Below are 25200 nucleotides of genomic sequence, written 5' to 3' on the forward strand. Positions count from 1 at the left end.
CCGTCGTACGTGCCGTACACGTCATCGCGCAAGCTTTCAGCGGACTGTCTGCTCATCGTGTGTGGTCAAGTCCGTTCATGCAAATTTTGAATGGACTGTCTGTCGGATTGTCTGACGAACTTAGTTGGCCAGACAATCCGCCCGTGTGTACGCGGCCTTAGACTTGGTTTAGATCCAGGGCAGAAAATTATCGGTTGTTTTATGTCAATCGTCAGAACCAAGATGATTCAGTCTTAAATTTGATTTCAATTCATTTCGATTGATCTTGTTATGAGATTGCCTGTTTTAAACAGGGATCTGATTAATAATCTACCTATCTGCTGAATTCCACTTGGAATATCAGACTGTGATGTCCACTATGAATTGATTATTCCTATCGGAAGAGATTAATAGAAAAATATGCTGATTGTTTATCAAAGTTTGTGTGGCCACCAGACCTTGTAGACCTTAGGGCCAGTTTACTGTCCGTCAGACTTCAGAGGGGCTGGACTGTAGCCAAGTGAGAGTAGTAAATGTCCTGGCATTGGTGGGAGTTAACAGTAGCCCATCATTGGTGTCAGTGGGAGGAATAGTGCCCCATCATTGGTGTCAGTGGGAGGAATAGTGCCCCATCATTGGTGTCAGTGGGAGGAATAGTGCCCCATCATTGGTGTCCCTGAGAAGAATGTTGTCCCTGAGAGGAATAGTGCCCCATCATTGGTGTCCCTGAGAGGAATAGTGCCCCATCATTGGTGTTGAGGCAGGTAAATACCGCAAATATTTATTTTCAAACAGAGTTCTCCCTGTTTAAATATTTAGATAATAAAAAGGTTGTGTAGAGTATGTTTTTGTCATCTAAATTGTTTACTTTTGAGAAAAAGACAAACATCCATAATCACTGTCACACTATCAGGCTGTCACACAGTTTTAAGCCTATCCTGGGATATGTGCAGGCTATTTGCAAGCTGAGTGATTTATCTTGGGATGCTTTTGTTGTGCAATGTGTTACCAGGGCTGACTGGCAGAAAGCCATATTATTTATTTTTCATTCAGTTTACAGAATAGACAATGCTGTAGTGAGATTCTGTGCCAATAGTAAGAAAAGCAGAGCTGGGCACTCAATGGGGGGGTGGGCGGGCTCACCACTGAAATCCCAGAGATAGATATTATATAGGCTACATGTATACAAACACATATACAAACTATGTCTACTTAAAGGGTTTCTGCACTTTTGTGGGGAAAAAATGGCAACTAACAAATATAGCTTATACAATTGCTGCTCTGTAGCCATATCGTAATTGGATATTATTAAAAATTACCATTCCTTTTCAATCTGCAGCTCTGTCATTTTCTGAAAAAAAAATGCAGGTGCTTTAAGAAAAATGTTTTAAATTATTTATTTTTACTCCGTCGTGTTAATTTTTTTCTCATCACTTTTATTGCTGTCACAGGGAATGTAAACATCCCTTGTGACAGCAATAGGCATTGACGGGTCCTCTTTATAGAGAGATCTGGGGTCTCCTCTGCACTTAAAAGCATTTGATCACATCAAGATCTTTGTGATCAAATGCTTTCCCGCTGCTTGTAAAACCGATTGCCGCTCAGATTGCTTTTACAAGAGAGCTGACCATCTGCTCTAAACCCTGCTCCTTGCCCGCAGCAGGTCTAAATGTAAAAGCAAAAAACAAAAAAAAAACTGGCACCCAGGACTTGTCAGGCGATAGGAATTAAAGATCCCTGTCTGTTATAAAGCCTATCAATCAGGTGCCTGCAGAAAAAGAGATGTCAGATCTTCAGAGAGTCTTCTGACTCATCCCCCCCCCCCCCCTTTTCAGTTCTGATTTGTAATTTTAGCCACAAAGATCAAGTGTTGGTTGGAATGGCAGATTCATAGATGCCAGTTTAGATGGGTGCTGCTCTGATAAAATATAGAATAGTTTCTATGCCATGGACAACACACCATAATTGGCACCACATCCCTGAATAAGGAGAATATTAGGACATTTATTGGATTTTAAAGGTGCATAGACTTGTAAGGGAATCCAAGGAGATTTATTTAAAAGAAAAGCATTTTATTTTTAACATCTGTAAAAATATTATTTAAAAACAATGTAACACGACAAACTCAGAATACAGTCCTTATGGGTACTGCAAGATTGACGTAGCTCCCCACATGTTTCGCCCTGAAAACTGGGCTTCCTAAAGGAATGCTGTCCACCTGAAAACGGAGCCTTCTAATAAGACGATATAAAGAAATATATATATACTATCATTAACAGACTATTTTAACATCCTCAAAAAAATAACAAGACAAATCACATATATATATATATATATATATATATATATATAACTGACCCATGGTAGGCTGACATAAGGAGGTCCAGGAAAGATATATATATATATATATATATATATATATATATATATATATATATATATATATATATATATATATATATATATACACTATAGTTTTCAAACATTTTTATTATCTATTTAGTTGGTCATCAATTGCCTCCTGCGGTCACCTGCAGTCTTTGGTTAGCTGTGGCATCTTTAGAATCCCTGAACTCCCATTGATTGCAGCGTTATATATTTATCTTTAGACCTTGGGGTGAGTAGGGGCTTTTTTGAGCTGAGCATGGTGATTTGTCTTATGTTATTTTTTGATGATGTTAAAATATTCTCTGTTAATTATAATATATATTTCTATATTATCATCGTATAAGAAGGCTCTGTTTTTAAGGGGACAGAAGGAGGAAGCCCAGTTTCAGGGTGAAACATGTTGTGAACTATGTCAATCTTGCTTTACCTGTAAGGACTGTATCCTGAGTTTGTCGTGTTGCATTGTTTTTAAGTACTAATTTTACTGATGTAAAAAATAAAATGCTTTTCTTTTTTTTTTTTTTTATCTCCTTACTAGTCTATGCACCTTTAAAAACCCCATAAATGTCCTAATATTCTGCTAAAATATGTTTATGGAGCAACACATGTTCTGATTATATAATCTCAAACATTGCAAAGGAGAACCTTAGATATAATTGTAAAGTCGTATATAAATACCTCTTATCATTGTTATAAAAAATTTAAGAAGAATTACAGTTATGGATATTTTATACATAGTTACGGTGGTCCAGCTTGGACCAATGTAACTATGTATATACCATACCTGGCTGATACTTCTGGAAGCTGGAAATCACTGAAGTAGACCCAGTGATCTCTACTTGCTTCCGAGCCCTGTGCTAACCAGCTGGCCTGCTGCATTGTGAACACAGTAGTTTGGTCACTCGGCATGGGCACCATTCAGAGAATGCTTTGCATTTTCTGAATGAATGCAAAGTCTTCCCTGACTGAATGAGGTGGAGAGTGAGGCTTTCGGGTCCCATGCCGAGAGGCTGCCCTGCTGCATTGTGAACACGAGGTCGGCCACTTCATACAGCGGCTACTCAGAGAATGTTTTCTCATCGCAAAGCGTTCGCTGTTTGGATGAGGCGGGGTGGCGAAATTAGGCTCTCTACCTCGTCCAGTCAGAGGGTGGTTGCAGGGCAGCTGCTCAGAATGGGACCCAGAAGCAAGTGGAGATCACTGAAGTAGCTTTGTCTAATTTAGTCATTTCCAGCTTCCAGGGTATTGACAAGGTATGTATATGTAAAGTTACATTAATCCAAGCTGAAGCAATGTAACCACGTATAAAAAATATCAATACTTGGAATTCTTCTTTAATAGTAACCCCCTAAATCACAGTTGCATTAAACCTCATCCAGAATTTTTTCCAATGCTTATGGCGTGACCTCATTCATGTCCATTGTTCTTTAGACCCCTTTCATGCGATAAGTCTGCTCGCATCCGTCTGTCCATTTTTCAGGTGGATCTGAGCAGGCACGGGCCACCCATCAACTCCTATAGGCAGGCGGATGTCGGCGCAGATGTGTCCACTGACACCCATCTGCCATCCGATATGATCAAAACGAACGCTTCCCATCCATCTGGCGGATCAGATGGGATCTGATGAAAATGGACATGCCGTCTGTTTTGTCTGATCTCCCCATAGAAATCAGCGGGGCTCTGACAAGCCTCTCCCTGCTCTGTGAGCAGAGACGGACCTGTCATCCGCCGGCTCAGCGGAGATCAACCGATTGATCTTCTGCTGAGCTGGCGGAGTCCGCTGAGCGGATCCACCCCGTGTGAAAGGGACCTTACAGTTCAGCATATAATAAGTAGATTACACAATTAGATTGTGGTGTGTGTGCCATCATCCATCAGTTGACTTACGATCTGCTCTACATATCAGACTTTGCTAAATTATTTAAAGACTACAGAAGTATATTTGAACCCCTTTTTATTTGAAATTCCTTAGGATTCCCAGATCCGCCAGAGCGCTGCATATAGCCTGCACCAGCCACAGGGGAACAAGGAACATGGTACTGAGAGGACTGGCTTCCTTTACAAGAAGAGTGATGGGTAAGCAGGGGTTTCTTTAAAGTGAGGATTTTGACTTCATCTCTACTTTGAGAATATAAGGCCAATTATAAGCTTTTTATTGTTTTTTTTAGATCTATGTTAAAATGGTTTTATAACCTTACATATACCCAATGAAGTAACTATTCTCAAGTGATACAGAGCTGAAACAAAATTTCCTACATACGTTGTACCTGTTTATTTACAGTCGTCTTTCCCCTATATCCATTCAAAGTTCAGAATTTATACCGGATCTCTCAGCTCTGAAAAGCGGGGGGGGGGGGGGGGGGGGGGGAGAGAGCTGAAGTTACATCAATGAGGAGAGCTCTGAGAGCTAATTTGACTCAAAGGACACACCCCCTTCACACAAGAACAGAGCTGAGGCTGTTAATCAGCTGGAGCTCTCTCCCCTGTCACCATTTTTCTCTCTGTGTCAGGAAAATTCATCATAAGTGACTCATGCTTATAGCAGAGAAACAGAAATGACACTTGGTGCTCTGGATTGAGACAAGTACACGCTATAAAGTGGGGTCAGCAAGCCATCTATCGTGGTCAACCGCAGGGAGATGACAGGTGGATCGTGACCATAGCTCTGTCTCCCCCCAGCCTCCACTGCTCTCATTCACTGCAGAGCAGAGAGCAGGAGACAGCATAGTGCTGGAGGGAGGGCAGTGGTGGGAGCTGCTTCAGTGATTGGTTGCTAGGCGGTTCTAGCAACCAATCACCAGCTTGTTATGAAATGTTAGCTCCAGTAGCTTCTGTTCCTGCCTTCCACCCAGCCCTTTGTTGTCTCCTGATCTCCTCTCTGCTGTACACATGCTGGCAGGTAGGAAGTGCTACCTACACAGTGCTGTGTGTATGTGGGGAGGGAGGGGGTGATGTGGAGGAGACACTGAGGGGGAACAGAGCACACTACAGTGAGGGGAGAGGTATAGTGATGAACAGAGGACTCTACTTTCAGGCGGACATTTCTATGGTGGGGTAGAAGACACTACAGTGGGGGGGTTGGGTTGATGTGATGATGTGTAGAGGGGCAGAGGACACTGCTTTGGGGGGAGGATGGGCACTATTGTGGGAGGAGGGGGGCAGGGCTGTCTTAATGCATGGGCATTGCCCGGGGCCCCAGATGCATGGGGGGCCCAATGATAATCTTGCATTACATCATACTTTCCAACTGTCTTGGATCTGCCGGGACAGTCACACTTTTTACTAAGCTGTCCTGGGATGGTAGTGTCCAGGGAAGCATCCTAGAACCTGTACTGTACTCTCCTGATCCCAGTATTGTGCCCTTCTAACTCTAGTTTCTTTGTATAATTTGAAATCATATATACATTACATACACAAGGGTAGTCAAATTCCCTTTTATTGTACAATATGCTAACACATGATGTTTTCTGTGAATTTTATTGATGGGTACTTTAAGACCATTTTTATTTTTTTTATTTTAGGATTAGGAAAGTGTGGCAGAAGAGAAAGTGCTCTGTTAAGAACGGCTTTCTCACAATAGCTCATGGCACAGTAAGTAGATGTTTTGTTCTAATTTGTGAAGAAGTTTAAAGATTGATTGCAATTTTGAGCCCCTTTCTTGTTTTAACAGTGTCTTCTGCATTTGTTAACATATCCATCCCTAGAAAACAAGTTTTTGCTCTAACTTGTATTATACTGACTTTTTTTTTTTTCACTCAGTATTGGTTGAAGATTGTCAGTTGCTTGCCCCTGTTATTTGTTAAAACCTAGACTAAAACAAATCCGGCTGTTTCAACAGTGAAGTGGTTGCCTAAAGGATTTGGGCTTCTTTCCACTTATTTACAGCCTCTCATTAGCCTCAACAGACCTCAATAGCTGAAACTGCAATTTACACACGGAATTGGGTGACTTATAAAAAAATGCAAAGTTAAAATGAACAAGTATCGATCATTAAAACTATTATAGATTACCTTCTGAAAACCCACTTACTAATGATAAATGATGTCTCCAGTACCAATACTATTTAAATAGAATATTTACTTTGTTGTCAGGCCAACTTACCTCCTGCAAAGCTGAACCTACTGACCTGCCAAGTGAAAACAAATCCAGAGGAAAAGAAGAGCTTTGACCTCATCTCTCGTAGGTTTCATCCATTTTTCCTGTGTGTGTGAATAGCAAAGAAATTATTAACTTTTTTAATTTGAGTGACAATCAGGTGTATATATATATATATATATATATATATATATATATATATATATATATATATATATATATATATATATATATATATATATATATATATATATATATATATATATATATATTTTTTTTTTTTTTTTTTTTTTTTTTTTTTTTTTTTACACGACCCATGGAACAGTATTATGCCGCGTACACACGATCGGAATTCCGGCCAGAAAAAGACCGATGAGAGCTTTTCATCGGAATTTAGCTGTCCGAATTTCTGCCAGCTAAAAATTGATAGCATGTTCTCAATTTTCCTGTCGGAAAAACTTTCTATTGGAAATTTTGGTCGTGTGTATGCAATTCCTACACGCCAAAAATCACGCATGCTCAGATTCAACTACGAGACAGAAGCTATAAGCTACTGGCTATTAAACTTCCTTTTTCTAGTCCCGTCGTACCGCATTATAAACAATCGGAATTTGGTGTGACCATGTGTTGGCAAGACGGCTTGAGCCGAATTCTGTCGGGAAAACCATGAGAGCTTTTTCCGATGAGAATTCCGATCGTGTGTACGCGGCATTAGAGTGTGCTATTCGATTTTTGTATTTCTTTTTGGGACATTGATTACTAAATCTTTGGCTTTATCCAACTCTTATCTGCATTTTACAACGTTCGCTTTTGTGAAACATATATCTATTACTAAGTTTCATAAGTTCAAGGCTGTGGCAGACAGCTTCATTAGTTCAGTTAGGCGATTGACTTCATTATATGGAAATAAGAAGCCTGCTCTTTTTTTCTTATTATTATTAATGCACAAGATTTATATAGTGCCAACAGTTTGTGCAGTGCTTTACAACGTTAGGGCAAACAGTACAGTTGCAATACAGTTGAATACAGGAGGGATCGGAGGGACCTGCTCATTAGAGCTTACAATCTAGAAGAGAGGATCAAGTGATACAGAAGATAACTGTGGGGTAGGAAATGATGGAGAAAATTAAAGGACAGTTGTTAGGTGAAGGCAGGATAAGCTTCTCTGAAGAGAAAACTTTTCAGGGATTGCCTAAAAGTGGATAGATTTGGTGACAGTCGACAGATTGGGGTAGGGAATTCCAAAGGATGGGAGAGGCTCTGGAGAAGTCCTGGAGGCTAGTATTGGAGGAGGTGACGAGGGAGCTAGAGAACAAGGAGGTCTTGGGAGGAACAAAGAGGAAGATTTGGTTGGTATGTTGAGAAAAGGCTTGTGATGTAGCTTGGGGCTGAGTTGTGGATGGCTTTTGGCTTTGTAAGTTATTGTTAATATTTTGAATTGAAATAGTTGGGTGAGTGGCAGCCAATGGATCGATTGGCAGAGAGGGGTAGCGGACGCGAAGCGGTTGGTAAGGTGGATGAGACTGGCAGCAGCATTCATGACTGTATAGAGGATAACCTATTTGAGTGAATTAGGAGCAGCAAGCTTTGAGGCAGCAAGCTTTGAGGCAGCAAGCTTTGGACACACATTCTGTTATAGGGAGCAAATGCCTCAAAGAACAGGTTGGCATGCTGTTTTTATTCACCATTTTTCACAAAATGGTTTCCAGGAAGTGAATACAGTTTTATCGTGTAATGCGAACTACAAAACACTGTGAAGGCCTGTTTTTTTTTTTTTTTTTTCGTTTTTTTTTGTTTTGTTCAGCATTAACTTGCATGCTCATAATTATAATTATCTTTTCACAATAGATGATCGGACTTACCATTTCCAAACTGAAGATGAGCAAGAGTGCCAAATGTAAGTGTGTTTATGCAGGTTTTTCCTATTTGTTCACTTATTTTCTGATGTATGAAATCCACTTTTTGAATTAATGAAGCTGCCTTTGCTGAGTTCAGTCAATGGGTGCACCTATACTGTTATAGGCTCATACACACAGGACATAGGAAATGCCGCTTTTACAGGCGTTTGACTAGAGCAATGAGCAATTTCTGCCTCTCAGATAAGTTCTCGTGGACATTGCTGGATCGAGAGGGGGCTCAGGTGGGGCTGCTGCACACAGAAGGTTTTTTACCTTCGGGCATAGAATGCATTTAGACCTCTTTCACACTTTTCAGGCTCTTTTGGGCTAAAAATAGCACCTATAAAGCGCCTGAAAAACGCCTCCTCTGCAGCAACAGTGTGAGAGCCTGAGTGCTTTCACATTAGGGCGGTGCGCTTGCAGGATTTTAGAAAATGTCCTGCAAGCAGTATCTTTCAGGCGGTGCGGGAGCGGTGTATACACCACTCCTCCACCGCCCCTGCCATTGAAATCAATGGGCACCACTGCCGAAGCGCATGCAAAGCGATTCGGCAGCGGTACTTTGCGGCGCCTTTAACCCTCTATTTGGCTGTTAACGGGAGTTAAAAGCGCCCCACCAGCGGCCGAAAATCACTGCTATAACAGCAGTAAAGCCCCCCCCCCCACCCCAATGTGAAAGTTGCCTTAAGAGTAAAAATCTTGTGCCTTTTACAATCTCTTTAACAAAGAATGTGCTGTACTTAGAATTCAGTAGTCAGGAATAAGAAATGTAAAACACAGTGAGGGGAATTTATCAAAACTGGTGCAGTCAGAATTTGGAACAGCTGTGCATGGCAACAAATCGGCTTCTATGTTCAGTTTTAAAGATGAGAGCTATAAGCTGATTGGTTGCCATGCACAGCTGTTCCAAATTCTGTCTGCTCCAGTTTTGATAAATTTAAAGGGCTCATTCAGACAGGTGCCAAGACATGTCCTGTATCCTGAGCCATTTTTTGCTGCATCTGCATCCACCAGAGAGCTTCATCTATAGAAGTAGGTGCACAAATCTGAATGCAGACACTATGCGTTTTGGATACATGCATCCCTTCCTGCTTTGCATGTTAAATGTTGACATTTGACTATGTCCATGCAGCTGCTGCGTCCCAGTTGACTTTGAATGGAGTGCCTGCACAGGGATTGCCAGAACACCAAGTATCCCCAAGCGGTACACGGCCATCTCAATGGGCATGGACGCATATGCTCCAAGCGAATGATGCCTAATTGTCATGTGGGCCAGATAGCAGGAAACGGGAGATGTTTGTTAATTAAAAGAGAATTATGGGAATTTTAGGTAGATGCTGCATCTGTTCCCCACCAGCTCCAAGGCTGAGAACTGAGTAATCAAACGCCGCCAATCACTCAGTGCTCCCTGAGCAGAGAGCTGGTGGCTGTCCATCTCTAGCTTTGCTCTGACCCCCCCAGGGGCCCGGGGCCTCCCAAACACCCCCTCACCTAGTCCGGGGCCTCCCAAACACCCCCTCACCTAGTCCGGGGCCTCCCAGACACCCCCTCACCCTAGTCCGGGGCCTCCCAGACACCCCCTCACCTAGTCTGGGGCCTCCCAGACACCCCCTCACCTAGTCTGGGGCCTCCCAGACACCCCCTCACCTAGTCTGGGGCCTCCCAGACACCCCCTCACCTAGTCTGGGGCCTCCCAGACACCCCCTCACCTAGTCTGGGGCCTCCCAGACACCCCCTCACCTAGTCTGGGGCCTCCCAGACACCCCCTCACCTAGTCTGGGGCCTCCCAGACACCCCCTCACCTAGTCTGGGGCCTCCCAGACACCCCCTCACCTAGTCTGGGGCCTCCCAGACACCCCCTCACCTAGTCTGGGGCCTCCCAGACACCCCCTCACCTAGTCTGGGGCCTCCCAGACACCCCCTCACCTAGTCCGTGGCCTCCCAGACACCCCCTCACCTAGTCCGGGGCCTCCCAGACACTCCCTTACCTAGTCCGGGGGCTTCCCAAACACCCCCTCACCTAGCCCAGGCCCTTTCAAACACCCCCTCACCTAGTCCAGTATCTACCTTGTATTCCCCCATTCAGGGGCCTTTGCCACACCAACTGCCATTTCCCAGTCAATGGCCTCCTCTGCACTCCTCTCCCAGTCCAAGGCCTCCTTTACAGCCCACCCCAACTTAAGAGCCTCTTCTGCAGCCTGCAATACTTTTTTTTTTAAATCGGCTTTTCTCCAGCAGAAAAGGCGTTCAGAGGAGCTGAACAAACACTCCAGTGTGCATGCCGCCGTTATCTGATCTATTCATGTTTCTTTTCACATTCTGCCATCTAGAGGCTTTTCTAGGAATTGCAGGTTCTAAAGGATACACTGAACAACTTTCAAATAGTTTCAACTGTATAACAAATACTTGTATATGCCAAATCAAATACGGGATTCCGATTTTTGGGTAATTTGATAGGCACTTCCTAGGAATATGAAAGCAATGTGCTTTTTAGTAAAAAAAATAAAAATGACAGTTGTAGCTAAGTAGTCCTTTTTGATTGATGCAGCAAGTCTCTTCTTCCCACCACAGTATAGTGCAAACACTATTACCATAAAGGTCTTGCAATTGATGAGAAAAATGTTTCTCTAAACCTGTTATAAGTATTAGTTTTCCTATATAATAAAGCCATATTTTAGAACTTTGGTGTACATACTCTTTGGGAACGCTGTGACGTTGGATTGATAGAGTGATTATTTTGGGTAACGGAGGCAATCAATGGCTCAGTGGGGTATTTTCATGACTGCTTTACAAAAAATAAGGTTTAGCTAGTAGCAGTGCACTGCACATCATATAAATGGATCATAAGCACTTCATTTACTTTCAGACAGCAATTCTTTACACAAGAATATTTAAGTATTCTTTATATTTTGGACAGTTTATTCACTTTATAGTGTCACCTTTAATTCCCCCAACCTTCAAGGGGAAAGGAGTTATTAGCATGTTTCCCTAAAAAGACCCAACATTGTAACTTCTAGGTCAACGTAACCAAGGTTTCCTCTCCGACTGCTTACTCTTCCTTTTGGGGTCAACTTTCTCAAAATGGTTGGTGCTAAAGTCTTCATTCTAACACAGTCAGTCTTGCATGGAGCTGATGGAAAGGGGTCCCTTCCCCTATGGAACACACACTAAAAATGGAGTTATCCTGGACAGGAATATCAGGGAATGCAACTTTGTTTACTTGCAGGAATACAGCCAGTTATTAAATTGAACCTTCTGAATTACTCTCCTTTTTTCAGAGGTTAGACCTACTGTACTTTGCTATGGTACACATACAAGCATGCAAGAAATGTAATGAATTCCTAAACTTTCATAACTTCATTTTAACTGCATAGTTTACCATGTTCAACAAGTCATCTCAATGTTGCAATGCTGACTTTGTAAGAAATGGAATGTCATACTTGTGATCCAACCTGTCCTACAAGTTGAGGGGAAAAAGGCAACTGTGTTTAAATAAAACAGGTAGGGTCTGTCCAAGTCATTGTGGAGCCTGGAAGCAAACATTCTATTTAATGAAGTTTAGGTAAACAGACGTATGTGCCAGCTTGAAATTAAAATTCATAACTAAGATTTTTTTTTTTTATTAAAATGTCCCTAGATTAGATATGCTGAATTACCTTGGGAATCCTAAACCAGGAGGCCCTTTATTATGTTAACACTTAGCCGATGGTGATATTGGCATAGTGGAGCATGTTGGATTCTGGGGCATTTCAGAGCAGCTACTGAAAGGAGTAGGCACAGTATTTGTAGATGGCTGCTATACACTTATAGGGGCAGTTGGGTAAGAGAAACAGAAGGTTTTCTTTAATTTGCACTTTTACTTTGATAAAATATAGTAAACTAATCTTATAAATGTTTTTTTAGCACAAATTGGTGATTGCATGTCACTGTCAGAAAGTAAAGGGTTTCTGCTGCTCCCTGGGTGTCCCAAACACACCAATTCAGCTTTCCAGAAATCATCTCACAGTACAGACACCTCTCATTTGTTTGCTTAGACACCCACTTAACATTGTAATATCTAATGTAAACTTTGCAGGCCATAGGTTAATTTCTTCCCTGCAACCACAAATCCCCCATCAACACCAACAATGCTGACAAAGGCTTCCATCAAACCTTTGTGTTCTGCCGGTGGGGGAAGCAGTCCCTGCCGGGAGAAGACAGTGATTATTGCTGTCGGCTATAGCAGCTGCTAGAGATAATTGCAAATAAATCCGGCAGGTTGGTTGTACCCAAGTTGATGAACTTGGTACATTCAGCCTGGCCATACACAGTTCAAAGCTTGGCTGGTTCCTGATGAATCGGCCAACATTAAAACAGTCTAATGCTGGCCTATTGGTAATCGGGAAGATGTCTGGAAAGATTAAAGGATCCTTGGGTGCAGCAAAGGTACCTCAAAGTTAGTATTCAACTGACCTTGGTACCCCAGACTTGTAAGGGGAGAAAAGCAATCCTGATGTGGACAATTGCACAAGCCCTAAGGTTGTTTGTAGAAAGCCTTCCAAAAGCCTTCTACCCTGCTTTTTGGAATGTACTTTGTAACTACTTTTAATAGTATTTGCCATAGTCCAGTAAAGGCTACAGTTCCACACATCTCCACCAGCAGAGATTGGTAGACATTGGAGTAAGAGCAGTGAGTAACTAAGCTAAGTGTCTCTTCCATATTCTCTACTCTTTCGTGTATTTTCTGTTTTATGATATATTAGATGCACTAATGACGCTGGGTTTCAGAGAACCCCCAGCATCCCTGATATCTAATGTGCTGTACAGAGCTGCATTCATCGGGGCACATAGACGGGCCTTAAAGACAGTGGGATTTCTTTGTTGGGGGATTTTTTTTGTTCTTTTTTTTTTTTTTCTTTTTTTTTTTTAAGTGTAAAGCCATTAGGGAATAAACCAGTACAGAACAATTCAGACACATTTTTAGCCAGTGCATTTTTTATAGATATGATGTGTACAGTATAACCCAGCTATGTACACAGGTATAAAAGATAATATGCAATAATAATTTAAAGAGGAGTGGGGATAGAGAATGTCTTGGGGTCTATAAGACAGATGAGGAAGAAAGGGTGACCCAGGAATCTAACCTCCATATGGTGGGTAAATCATGTTAATTGAACCTGATAATGTTTGCGTTTGTTCTAAGATACCGGAATCAAAGTTTGACAGTGAGTAAATACCTGTCTAGGGTTTCTAAATATATAGATAATAATCAGAAATTTGCTTTGTCAATAGGTTAGTGGTTCTAAAGGTAGCCTTTGGCTCCTGCTACTGTCAGCCACAGCCTGTGAGGCAAGATCTGTGGGGGGGGGGGGGGGGGGGCGCTGTGCCACGTGATGTGTGTCTATGGACACACACAGCGTGGTTTAGGATTGAGCTTGTAAGAGTTCCCCCATAGCCAAGCGGCTTGCTATAGGGGTGCTCGGCGGGCGAGGAGTCAGGAGTGCTGGTGGGGAACCCAAGTAGAGGATCTGGGCTGCTCTGTGCCAAACCATTGACCAGAGCAGGTAAGTATGATATGGTTGTTATTTGCATTTAATTTACATTTACAATCACTGTAAGCTTTAATTTTTAATGGAACATCACATGGGATTCCTTTTTTCTGGCCTTTCTTGTTGTGAGGTGTTCTAAAGCTACAAAAGCACACCCGCCAGAATGATGCTTACACAATTTTGTTTGCAATTTTTAGATGGATGTCCGTGCTCCAGAACAGCAAAGAAGAAGCTCTAAACAATGCTTTCAAAGGAGATCACAGTACAGGCGAGAACAATATAGTCCAGGAGCTAACCAAGGAAATTATATCTGACATCCAGAAGATGCCAGGAAATGATGTATGCTGTGACTGTGGAGCAGCAGGTATAATTAATTGCCTTCTACACATAAAGAATATGTAAATCCCCATAATTTATCTCATGCAAGCTTTAAAGCCAGGTTTTAGCAGTCTTTAAATAGTTTGTTTAAACCAAACTTGGCCAAACTGTTTCCTTCACAAACCCATGCAGCAACTGTGTGCACTGTATAAACTTGTATGTAGCATAAGCTACATACAGTATACAGTCCTGTGTTGGGAAGCTGGATGGAATTTTCCCATCTTGCTCATGGAACTGAAGTTGAAATTGAGTCGAGCTGAGCACTGCTCAACTATTCACAGAAGGCTTTGTATTTTATGAATGATTGGCTGAGGTGGAGGTTGTGATGTCATCCGCCCACCTCTCCCTCTCAATCAGAAGAAGCTTGGTGTTCATTCAAGGTGTCCTGTGAATGGTTGAGCAGTGCTTACTTAGCCCAATTCTGTTTTGTTCCATGAGCAGATAGGACATCCCCATACCGCTGCCAGAAGACAGCACTGATGATGCATACAGTTTATAAAATGCACACAGCCGCTACATGCGTTATTAAAGGAAATGGTTTGGACCAGCTTAGTCCAGACAAATTAAAGTTCACTAAAATATGAATTTAGGCTTTAATATGTTATTGTAATTCCAAAAGTAATTTTCAATCATATGAAATCTTTAGCTTTCATTAACGCCTGCCATGAAGGTTCTTCTCCTCTGAATTGTGCACCTACATTGTCAGCTAGTTATACAGGCCTTCATTGGAGGCTATGCATGGTCAGTTGTCACCATAAGGAAACCATGCTACTGTAGCGCATGCATGTAAACAGAAATTGACTGCAACAAGGCTGCAGGAGATCAGAGTAAAGTCAAGGATGGAAAAAAGGATTTTAATAAAAACATGGCAGTTATTTATGATACACAGCATTTTAGCAAACTAAATATCATTGGTTTAGTTTAGTTTTTTTAATCTACTTTAGTACCACCAATCTGGTGATGTGCCTTCTACTAAAGACCACCTGTAAACACATTGATGCAAATCTTAGTGTATTGTCCTCTCTAGAAGTCCTGCTGGCTTTTTAGGTTTGTTCTCATGGCAGAACTAGTTGATGAGCTATAAGTGAATATGACTGTCTGTGTTAGTGGCAGATGAGTGTCAGACAAGACCGGAATTTGATGTAAGATGTGAACATTTTCTTTGCCTCAAGTTCTGTTTTGTTTTTTCTATGCAGCTTGTTTTGTCTGCTTTTCAGCTGCATACAACTTTTTCAAATGACGTCTAACCCTCACCCTAACTTCCTAATGCTGTAGCAGTAAAATGCAAGCCTTAAAGGGCCATTGCCTAATTGTGCAGATAGGAAAAATTTAAAATCACACTGCTAAATAAACTGAACATTTCAGAACTGATAAATTACAGGACACCGACTACAAAGGCTTTGCTTTTCCAGTATGCTGGAAAACGGTTCTACGAGGCTTTCTAGTAGCAGTTACTTAACTTAATTGTCCTCTTCAAGCAATTAGTTCTTCCAGAGGATTTCATTCATGCCTGGCTGGACCCAGTCCAGAGTCTGCATAAAGCTCTTTATTACGGAGTGCTGACATTAATGTTAACACCACCTCTCCAGAATGCCTAATTGAATTTCTAATGAGAGTACAAAGTGCCTAGGATGGCTATATGCAGCAGAGGAAAAACATCTCTAGGCAATGATACAATCTCCTTCCGAAAATGTACACTTAAACAAAATCATTTCCAAAGAGGAAGTTAGAAGTTTCCATTAAGCTTAGACCATACCTGCCACAATCTTCAAGATTTGGAACTCCCAGCATTTATGGCTGTATGTTAGGCTTAGCAGTTATTCCAACATCTCTGGCCTGCTAAGAACATATATTTTTTGATCTGAATATGCATTTACATGATCTTAAAAGTACAAAATATGAGTTACAACCTCCTAAAAGTAGAAGTCGTATAAAAGAAGCTTTGAAATGTATGTGAGGACAAAGCCAGCCTGCACAGGGCTCTCATGCCTCATTTTTGCATCTTGGCTCTTTTTTTTTTTTTTTCCTATCTATTCATATCTGTAATTTATTGACCATCCCACAGCCTGAAATGTCACTATTCCTAAACTCAAACCCTAAATTCAGATCTTTCTTTAAAAGTAAAAAAAAGAAAAACTTAGCTCTCCGCTGCCAACACTGTGGAACCCCAAGCTAATTAAACAACTAAAATCGCCTTCTAAAGTCTGTTCAGAAGTGGAGAGTTCCAGGGGTATTGATCTCCCTCTGCATTCCACTGTTCCTCCCACCTATCCCTATGTTACGGGACACAGTAATGAAGAATAGGGTTGGTGGCAGAAACTGCTGAGCAAAGCAGGGGACCAGGAATTTGACCTACCCCAAACTGTCAATTTCTAAACAGAATTTAGATGGCCAGTACCCTAATTATAGCAGAAATGGGTGGTGCTGGCACCAGTGTAAGTTTTTATGGGATAATCTTTGTTCAGGTTTTTATTTTAGTGACATAATCACATTAAAATGCCTTTGATGTTGGTAAAGTGTTCTGGCAATGCCAGTTCTTGAACCTATGCAAGTGGATACTTCCAGCTTTGGACATGGTAGGCCTCTGGCTGTGATAAAAAAGAGGACTTGTTGCATGTCACAGAATAATATGACAAGAGGTTTAATCCTGCCCTGAAGAACGTATGAGAAGGTTTGTAATACTTCCTTAATTCTCTTCATTCTTCCTATACTGTACAGCTGATTGGTTGTAGTGTCGGACCGATCCATGCTTCCTCCACATACATTTATAAACAAGGCCCAGCAGTTCAATCGCTGATGGGTTCTAAAGGACATATTCATTTTCTATTGAATTGCACGTCTATACCAAAAGTTGAAAATAAAATAAATCTATTTACTTTTCCAGTTTTAGTACATTTTGGACTGCAGTGTACAATATCACACATTCTTGCATCAGCTGCAAGCATCTCACCCCTTTCCTAATTGTGACCATCCTGAGCCAATTTGCTGATTGGGGTGCTGGCTGGGAAATGCTGGCAATGTAAATTTCTAAGCAGAGTGAAGTAAACAAGCTTATATGCCAGTAACTCATTTACTCACACAAATATTTTTCTAGATGATGGCATTGTAATGCATGGATAATTATCTAGACAGTTAAAAGTTCTGTTATGTTTAGGTGATAGGACTGGTTTTAAAAGGACCATGAATCATACATTCCGATCTGATTTAGCTGAATCTTATTAACAGTCATGAATATATGTAAATGTATTTTCAGAAGAGAAGATATGGGGCAATACTTCAAACAAAATTCCAATTTTATTTTCAATTTTTTAAAATAAAAATAAATAGCCCAATAGTGTAAAAAAAATATATAAAGTTGAGGATTGCTGCAATCATTACCAGCTCAGTGTCTTGCAGAAAATCTGTTTTGTGGCCGAGCACCAGTCCACTTCTGGGTTGTATGATGGCCAGCATCATTCAATCGACTTCTTGTGGGCCCAGCCCGCCATGGATAACCTCTGGGGGTTGCTACCCCGTCGACCTGGGTTTCCAATAACATGCTGCAGAGAGCACACAGAGCGTCTTTTTGCTGGATTCCTAATTTTTATATCTGGAGACTGCAACAGGAGGGGCACCCTAAGGTGGGTACTGAGAACAGGGCTGGAAACTGTGGTGCAGAAACTCATCACTGGTGTCCCCAAGAGATGAGAGAGTGGGTAACTCAGCCCACTAGACTATGCCTGTAATTTAAATATCACTTATGGATGGGCTGTGCCTTTAAAATGAAGGCGCGAATAGTAGGGACTGATATTTTCAAACACAGCTGATTTCCTGTTTAGTTGTCCCATAGGCAAAAAAAAAAAAGAAACAAAAAAAAGTCCATCAAGTCCAACCTTGGCCACTTGTCTTGTTGAACTCCGTTCCGCAAAAAAGTTTTATCCCTATTGTGCGGTCATCAGTACAGTATTTATAAATTGAAATGATATCCCCTCTCAAGCGTCTCTTCTCCAGAGAGAATAAGTTCAGTGCTTGCAACCTTTCCTCATAATTAATATCCTCCAGACCCTTTATTAGCTTTGTTGTCCTCCTTTGTACTCGCTCCATTTCCAGTACATCCTTCCTGAGGACTGGTGCCCAGAACTGGACAGCATACTCTAGGTACGGCTGGACCAGAGTCTTGTAGAACAGGAGAATTATCATTTTATCTCTGGAGTTAATCCTTTTTTTAATGCATGCCAATGTTCTGTTTTCTTTGTTGGCAGCAGCTTGGCATTGCATGCCATTGCTGAGACTATCCTCTCCTAGGACCCACGGGTCCTTTTCCATCCTAGATTTCCCCCAGATATTCTCCCCCAGTGTATAGATTGCATTTATATTTTTTCCACCCAAATGCATTATTTTACATTTTTCTACATTAAACCTCATTTGCCATGTAGTTGCCCACCCCATTAATTTTTTTTTTCATCTTTTTGCAAGGTTTCCACATCCTGTGGAGAAGTTATTGCCCAGCTTAGCTTAGTATCCGCAAATATAGAGATTGTACTGTTTTACCCCATCCTCCAGGTCGTTTAGGAGCAAAATAAATGTGATTGGTCCCAGCACAGAACCCTGGGGGACAGCACTACCCACTTCTGACTATTCCAAGTACTCCCCATTTATCACCACCCTCTGAACTCGCCCTTGTAGCCAGTTTTCAATCCATGTACTCACCCTATGGCCCATGGCAACAGACCTTAGTTTGTACAGTAAACATTTATGGGGAACTGTGTCAAATTCTTTTTCAAAATCCAGATACACCACATCTACGGGCCTTCCTTTATCTACATGGCAACTCACCTCCTCATAGAAGGTTAATAGATTGGTTTGGCAAGAACAATTCTTCACAAATCCATGCTGATTACTGCTAATGATACCGTTCTCGTTACTAAAATATTGTTGATAGTCCCTTATCATCCCCTCCAAGAGCTTGCATACTATTGATGTTAGTGTAACTAGTCTGTAATTCCCAGGGATATATTTTGGGCCCTTTTTTAATATTGGTACTACATTGGCTTTTTGCCAATCACCTGGTACCATTCCAGTCAGTATACTGTCAGTAAAAATTAGGAACAATGGTCTGGCAATTACTTGACTGAGTTCCTAAAGTACCCTCGGATGCAAGCCATCTGGTCCCGGTGATTTATTAATGTTAATTTTCCCAAGTCTAATTTTAATTCTGTCCTCTATTAACCATGGAGGTGCTTCCTGTGATGTCTCATAAGGAAAAACACTGCCGTTTTGGTTACTGAAGCCCCCTGGTTCCCTCCCTGAGGAGAAGAATAAATTCCATCTCCCCATGCTTTCTAACCAGATGTCCTTCCTCATTCTTTATGGGGCCAGTATGTCCTCCATTTTTTTACTGTTTACATACTTAAAGAATTTCTTGGGATTTTCTTTTGCTCTTCTCTGCTCTGTATCTTTAACATTCTATCTTAGCCGCCCTAATTGCACCCTTGCATTTCTTGTTGTATTGTTGTAAGTCTAAATGCTGATGATCCCTCAACCTTGTATATTTTGAAGGCATTCTCCTTTGCTTTTATATGCATTTTTACATTGGAGTTAAGCCATCCAGGACTTTTTTCCGCTCTTTCAAATTTAATACTCAATGGGATGCATTAGCTAATGCCCTTATTTAATATACTCTTAAAGCAAACCCATCTCTCCTCTGTGTTCTTTGTGCCTAAGATTTTATCCCAATCCATGCCTTCTAACAAGGTTCGTAGTTTAGGTAAGTTGGCTCTTTTGAAATTCAGTGTCTTTGTATTCCCCTTATGTTTCCTGTTTGCATGATTTATACTGAAGCCAATTGAGCTGTGATCGCTGTTTCCTAAATTGCCCCGTATTTCCACTTCCGTGATCAGATCTGTACTGTTGGTAATCAGCAGATCCAGTAATGCTTTATTTCTAGTTGGTGCATCTACCATCTGAACCATGAAATTGTCCTGCAAGACATTTAGGAACTGGTGTGCCTTCGGCGAAAGCGTGGTTCCCTCTGCCCAGTCTATGTCTGCATAATTAAAATCACCTGTTATGATAACACTTCCCATCCTTGCTGCTAATCCAACTTTTGATAGATCTGTCTCCCCTTCTTCCCTCAAGTTAGGGGGCCTATAGCATACTCCAGTAATATTTTCCCCTTAGCTTCTCCCTTTGGAGCTCTACCCATAAGGATTCCACCTCCTCCTCCCTAGATCCCTTGGTGATGTCATCTCTCACATTCACTTGTACAATATTCTTGATATATTGGAATACCCCTCCCTCATTTTTACCCTCTCTATCCCTGCGATAAAGGATGTACCCTTGAATAGTTGCCAGCCATTCATGAGAGCTGTCGAACAAGGTCTCTGAAATTCCCACAAAATCCGAATCCTCCTTGTACAACAGTATATCTAGTCCACCCATCTTGTCCACCAAGCTCCTGGCATTGGTGAACATGCCACGTAGTTTAGACCAGTTGCATTCTATCCACTTATTGGGTGTTCTGAGATTGTAACTAGGACTTGTTACTATACTTACCTTGGGTTTATGTGCTTTAGTCACCTACCACTAATGCCCCCCATTAATCGTTTTCCTGGGGTTTTTTTTGTTTGTTTTTTTAACCAAAAATGGTAGTTATCATAGGTAAGCAGTTTTCACATAAGTAGTCTTATGTGGTTTAATGCACACATCTGTTTAAAAAAAAAAAAAAAAAGCATTTCAGTGCATTTTTGTTTACAGATTTGAATGACGGTATATTGTTTTCAATGGGGATATGCAAAAAGGTGCATAAACAGAAGCCGTGTTCAGATTGTAATCTGCATCTGAGGACATGAATTCTACTCACTTTTGCATGTAAACACTTGAATATGCGTATACATAGTTCATTCTGGGATTAATCAGAAAAAATCAGGTGGTTACCGTATATACTCGAGTATAAGCCGAGATTTTCAGCCTCTTTTTTGAGGCTGAAAGTGCCCCCCTCGGCTTATACTCGAGTCATCGCTGTCTGCCCGCTCGATCAGCGTGTCGAGCAGACAGACAGCGGCCATTCTATTCAAAAGCCGCGCCTCCGGCTCCGCCTTCGCCTGTGATAGGCGGAACACTGAATTTCCCAGCAGCCTGTGTTCCGCCTATCACGGACATCGTATCATCCTCGTACTACGGACGAGGATGATACGAAGGCAGTGATAGGCGGAACACAGGCTGCTGGGAAATTCAGTGTTCCGCCTATCACAGGCGAAGGAGGAGGCGCGGCTTTTGAATTTTACAATGGCCGCCGAAGAGGGCACGGGACGGAGGCAAGGCAAGGCAAGGCAAGGCACGGCACGGCACGGCACGGCACGGCACGGGACGGGACGGAGGCAAGGCAAGGCACGACACGACGGCAAGGCACGACACGACGGCAAGGCACGGCACGGCACGGGACGGAACGGAGGCAAGGAGGCAAGGCACGGGACGGAGGCTCGGGACAAAGGTAGGCTGGACACACACACACACACACACACACACACACACACACACACACACACACACACACACACACACACACACACACACACACACACACACACACACACACACACACACACACACACACACACACATATATATACACACACACACACACACACACACACACACACACACACAGGGATGGGTGGATGGATGGAGAGACACACAGGGATGGGTGGATGGATGGAGACACACACACACAGGGATGGATGGATGGATGGAGACACACACACACAGGGATGGATGGATGGATGGACACACACACACACAGGGATGGATGGACGGACACACAGGGATGGACGGACACACAGGGATGGACGGACACACAGGGATGGACGGACACACACACAGGGATGGACAGGCATGTCTCACCCTCGGCTTATACACGAGTCAATAAGTTTGCCAGTTTTTTTGGGGGTAAATTGGGGGCCTCGGCTTATATTCGGGTCGGCCTATACTCGAGTATATACGGTATATGCATTTAAATGCATAAGTATCTTTACGCTTTTAAGCTTATCTAAACGCAAGCATTTTACTGATTATGCAGGAATATTTGAGCAAAATCATGTCTATATGATCGTTAACATTCTTATGTCTGTGTATATGTAGCCTATAATTTAAAATTATATATAGATAGTTGTGATGTTCTTAGTAGACTTTTTGCTAAATCTTTTATAATTTGGTGTTGTCGTTTTAGTAGTCCTTTTAATGAAAACCAAACTTTTTTTTTTTTTCTTTCCTAAAGACCCTACCTGGCTTTCTACGAATCTGGGTATACTGACATGTATTGAGTGCTCAGGTATTCACAGGGAGCTTGGGGTGCATTACTCTAGAATACAGTCCCTCACACTGGATGTCCTGGGAACTTCTGAACTGCTGGTAGGACATTGTGATACTTTCATTATTATAACTGTCATTGGATTCCTGTCCTTTATAAATGTCTACATTTTTGTAAAATGTCCTCCCTGTAAGGTCCTATGGTATGTCTTGTAAATTATATATAGGATAGAAAATTCACTGAGATGTTCAGTGACTATATAAATACGAATTCAGGCATTCTGGGTGGTTCGGAAAGGGTGTCGCAGACATCCTTTAGAATATCTGGGTACAGCACTGAAAGTATCTGTGCTTGCACCCAATTCATGTACCTGTCAGAGATTGGTACATAAATCTGTGTCTGCACTAGGGTCAGAGTGACCACGATGGACACATCCTCCTTAGTGCATTCACTTCCTCCCAAATCACAGCGCCCATCATACACCTCCCAGGTGCATGACTCAGGAGTTTTGTACTGGGTTGGGCAGAGCCTGAGAAATTAGTTCTTCATCAAGTCTGATTTACTTTTAATTGACAGGATAGGAAAATGGGCGGATCCATAGCCACTATTGAGTCCTTTAGCAGATGTCGGTGAAATATAAAAAAAAGTCCCAGATGAGGAACTAGTCTCTCAGTTCCCCATCAAGCTCCACCCACCCAGTGACTGGTAATTAGACTTCTGAACAGGGGAATCTCCCGGTTGACATCTAAATGGGGCCAGGGATACAGCTCTGTCTGGGAAGTGGTAACATACATGACAGCTTCCCAGCACAGGTATGGCCCAGATCTTCTTTATGCCAGCTCAGATTTGGTCCTAATTATGGCTAGTTTTCTAATCTGAGATCTGATGGTAATTCTTTAAGAATTTGTTGCTGTCATAGCGACAGGTTCTTAATGTGGTGGTAGTACTTATGTTGTGGTCGAACTTCTTGGATTTTTCATGTGTGTCAGTAAAGTTACCAACACTGGTGCCAATTCCTGAGTGAGGCACAGTTAGTTCTTAAAGTGGTTGTAAACCCTTACAGACCACTTTGACCTACAGGTAAGCCTAGATTAAGGCTTACCTGTAGGTCCAAGAAATATCTCCTAAACCTACACGGTTTAGGAGATATTTGCAAAAAGACAGGCACCGCTGTCTACGGCACATGACGTCATCGCTGCTCTGGCCACTCGCAGCGATACCCGGAAGAAGATGGACGATTCGTGCTATGGGGACATCAGTGACATCGCTGGCTCCTGTGTCAGGTAAGTGACACATAATGGGTTACTATGCGATGCATAGTAGTCCATTATGCTTTAACTTTGAAGGGAGACAAAGAGGAAGTAAACCCATCAGGGTTTACTTCCTCTTTAACCACTTCCCGACCAGCGCACGACTATGTACGTCGACAGCATGGCACGGGCAGGCATATTGGCGTACATGTACGTCCAATATTCGTTGCCGCCATGCCATCGGGAGCGCGCCGCCGGCGGCGCGCTCCCGCGCTGGTCGGGACCCCCGTGAGTCCGGTCGCGGGACCCGCGGACTCGATCGCCGCGGGCATCCCCGCGATCGTCTCACGGAGCGGCGGAATGGAGGAAATGCTGTATAAACAACATTTTCTCATTCTGCCTAGCAACTAGTGACGCTGATCTCTGCTCCATGTGATTGGAGCAGAGATCAGTGTACACTAAATGAAAGCCCAACCCCCCCACAGTTAGTAACACACCCCTAGGAACACTTAACCCCTACACTGCCACCCACTGGTTAACCCTTTCACTGCCAGTGTCATTTACACAGGAATCACTGCATTTATATAGCAGTGATTACTGTATAAATGACAATGGTCCCAAAAATGTCCGATGGGTCCCCGACAATGTCGCAGTCACAATAAAAATCGCAGATCGCTGCCATTACTAGTAAAAAAAAAAAATAATAAAAAATTATTAATAAAAATGCTATAAAACTATCCCTATTTTGTAAACGCTATAACTTTTGCGCAAACCAATCAATAATCGCTTATTGCGATTTTTTTTACCAAAAATATGTAGAAGAATACGTATCGGCCTAAATTGAGGGAAAAAAATGTTTTTTTATATATTTTTGGGGGATATTTATTATAACAAAAAGTAAAAAATTATGCGTTTTTTTTCAAAATTGTCGCTCTATTTTTGTTTATAGCGCAAAAAATAAAAACCGCAGGGGTGATCAAATACCACCAAAAGAAAGCTCTATTTGTGGGAAAAAAAGGACGTCAATTTTGTTTGGGAGCCACGTCGCACGACTGCGCAATTGTCAGTTAAAGCGACGCAGTGCCGAATCGCAAAAAGTGGTCTGGTCTTTGACCAGCAAATTGGTCCGGTCTGAAAGTGGTTAAGGGATATACTGCCAAAACATTGTCATTAAGGCTATTTTGAATTCTCCTGACAGTTTATTAATAAATGTTATAGATCCCCATTACCCATTATACATGTATAACGTTAGCCAATAGAGAGCTCTAATTCGTACATGCAATGTACAGTGGGGAAAATAATTATTTGATCCCCTGCAGATTTTGTAAGTTTGTCCACTTACAAAGAAATTAAGGGTCTATCATTTTTATCATAGGTGTATTTTAAATGATAGAGAC

At 42.0% G+C, this 25200-nt stretch overlaps 1 protein-coding gene across 4 annotated transcripts in view; it reads left to right on the plus strand.

Annotated features, from left to right (window-relative positions):
• ASAP2 (ArfGAP with SH3 domain, ankyrin repeat and PH domain 2) overlaps positions 1-25200 on the plus strand; it is a 356358-nt gene that overhangs the window by 292729 nt on the left and 38429 nt on the right. For all 4 annotated transcript variants that reach the window (XM_077488750.1, XM_077488749.1, XM_077488751.1 and 1 more), the window contains exons 10-15: positions 4340-4443; positions 5889-5958; positions 6459-6546; positions 8311-8359; positions 14086-14252; positions 22521-22654. In XM_077488750.1, coding sequence (XP_077344876.1) covers positions 4340-4443; positions 5889-5958; positions 6459-6546; positions 8311-8359; positions 14086-14252; positions 22521-22654 — 612 coding nt within the window. The remainder of the gene's footprint in view (positions 1-4339; positions 4444-5888; positions 5959-6458; positions 6547-8310; positions 8360-14085; positions 14253-22520; positions 22655-25200) is intronic.

This window comes from Lithobates pipiens, unplaced genomic scaffold (genome assembly GCF_037356315.1).
Source record: "Lithobates pipiens isolate NorthernLeopardFrog02 unplaced genomic scaffold, aLitPip1_a1.2 Scaffold_18, whole genome shotgun sequence".
NCBI lineage: Eukaryota > Metazoa > Chordata > Amphibia > Anura > Ranidae > Lithobates > Lithobates pipiens.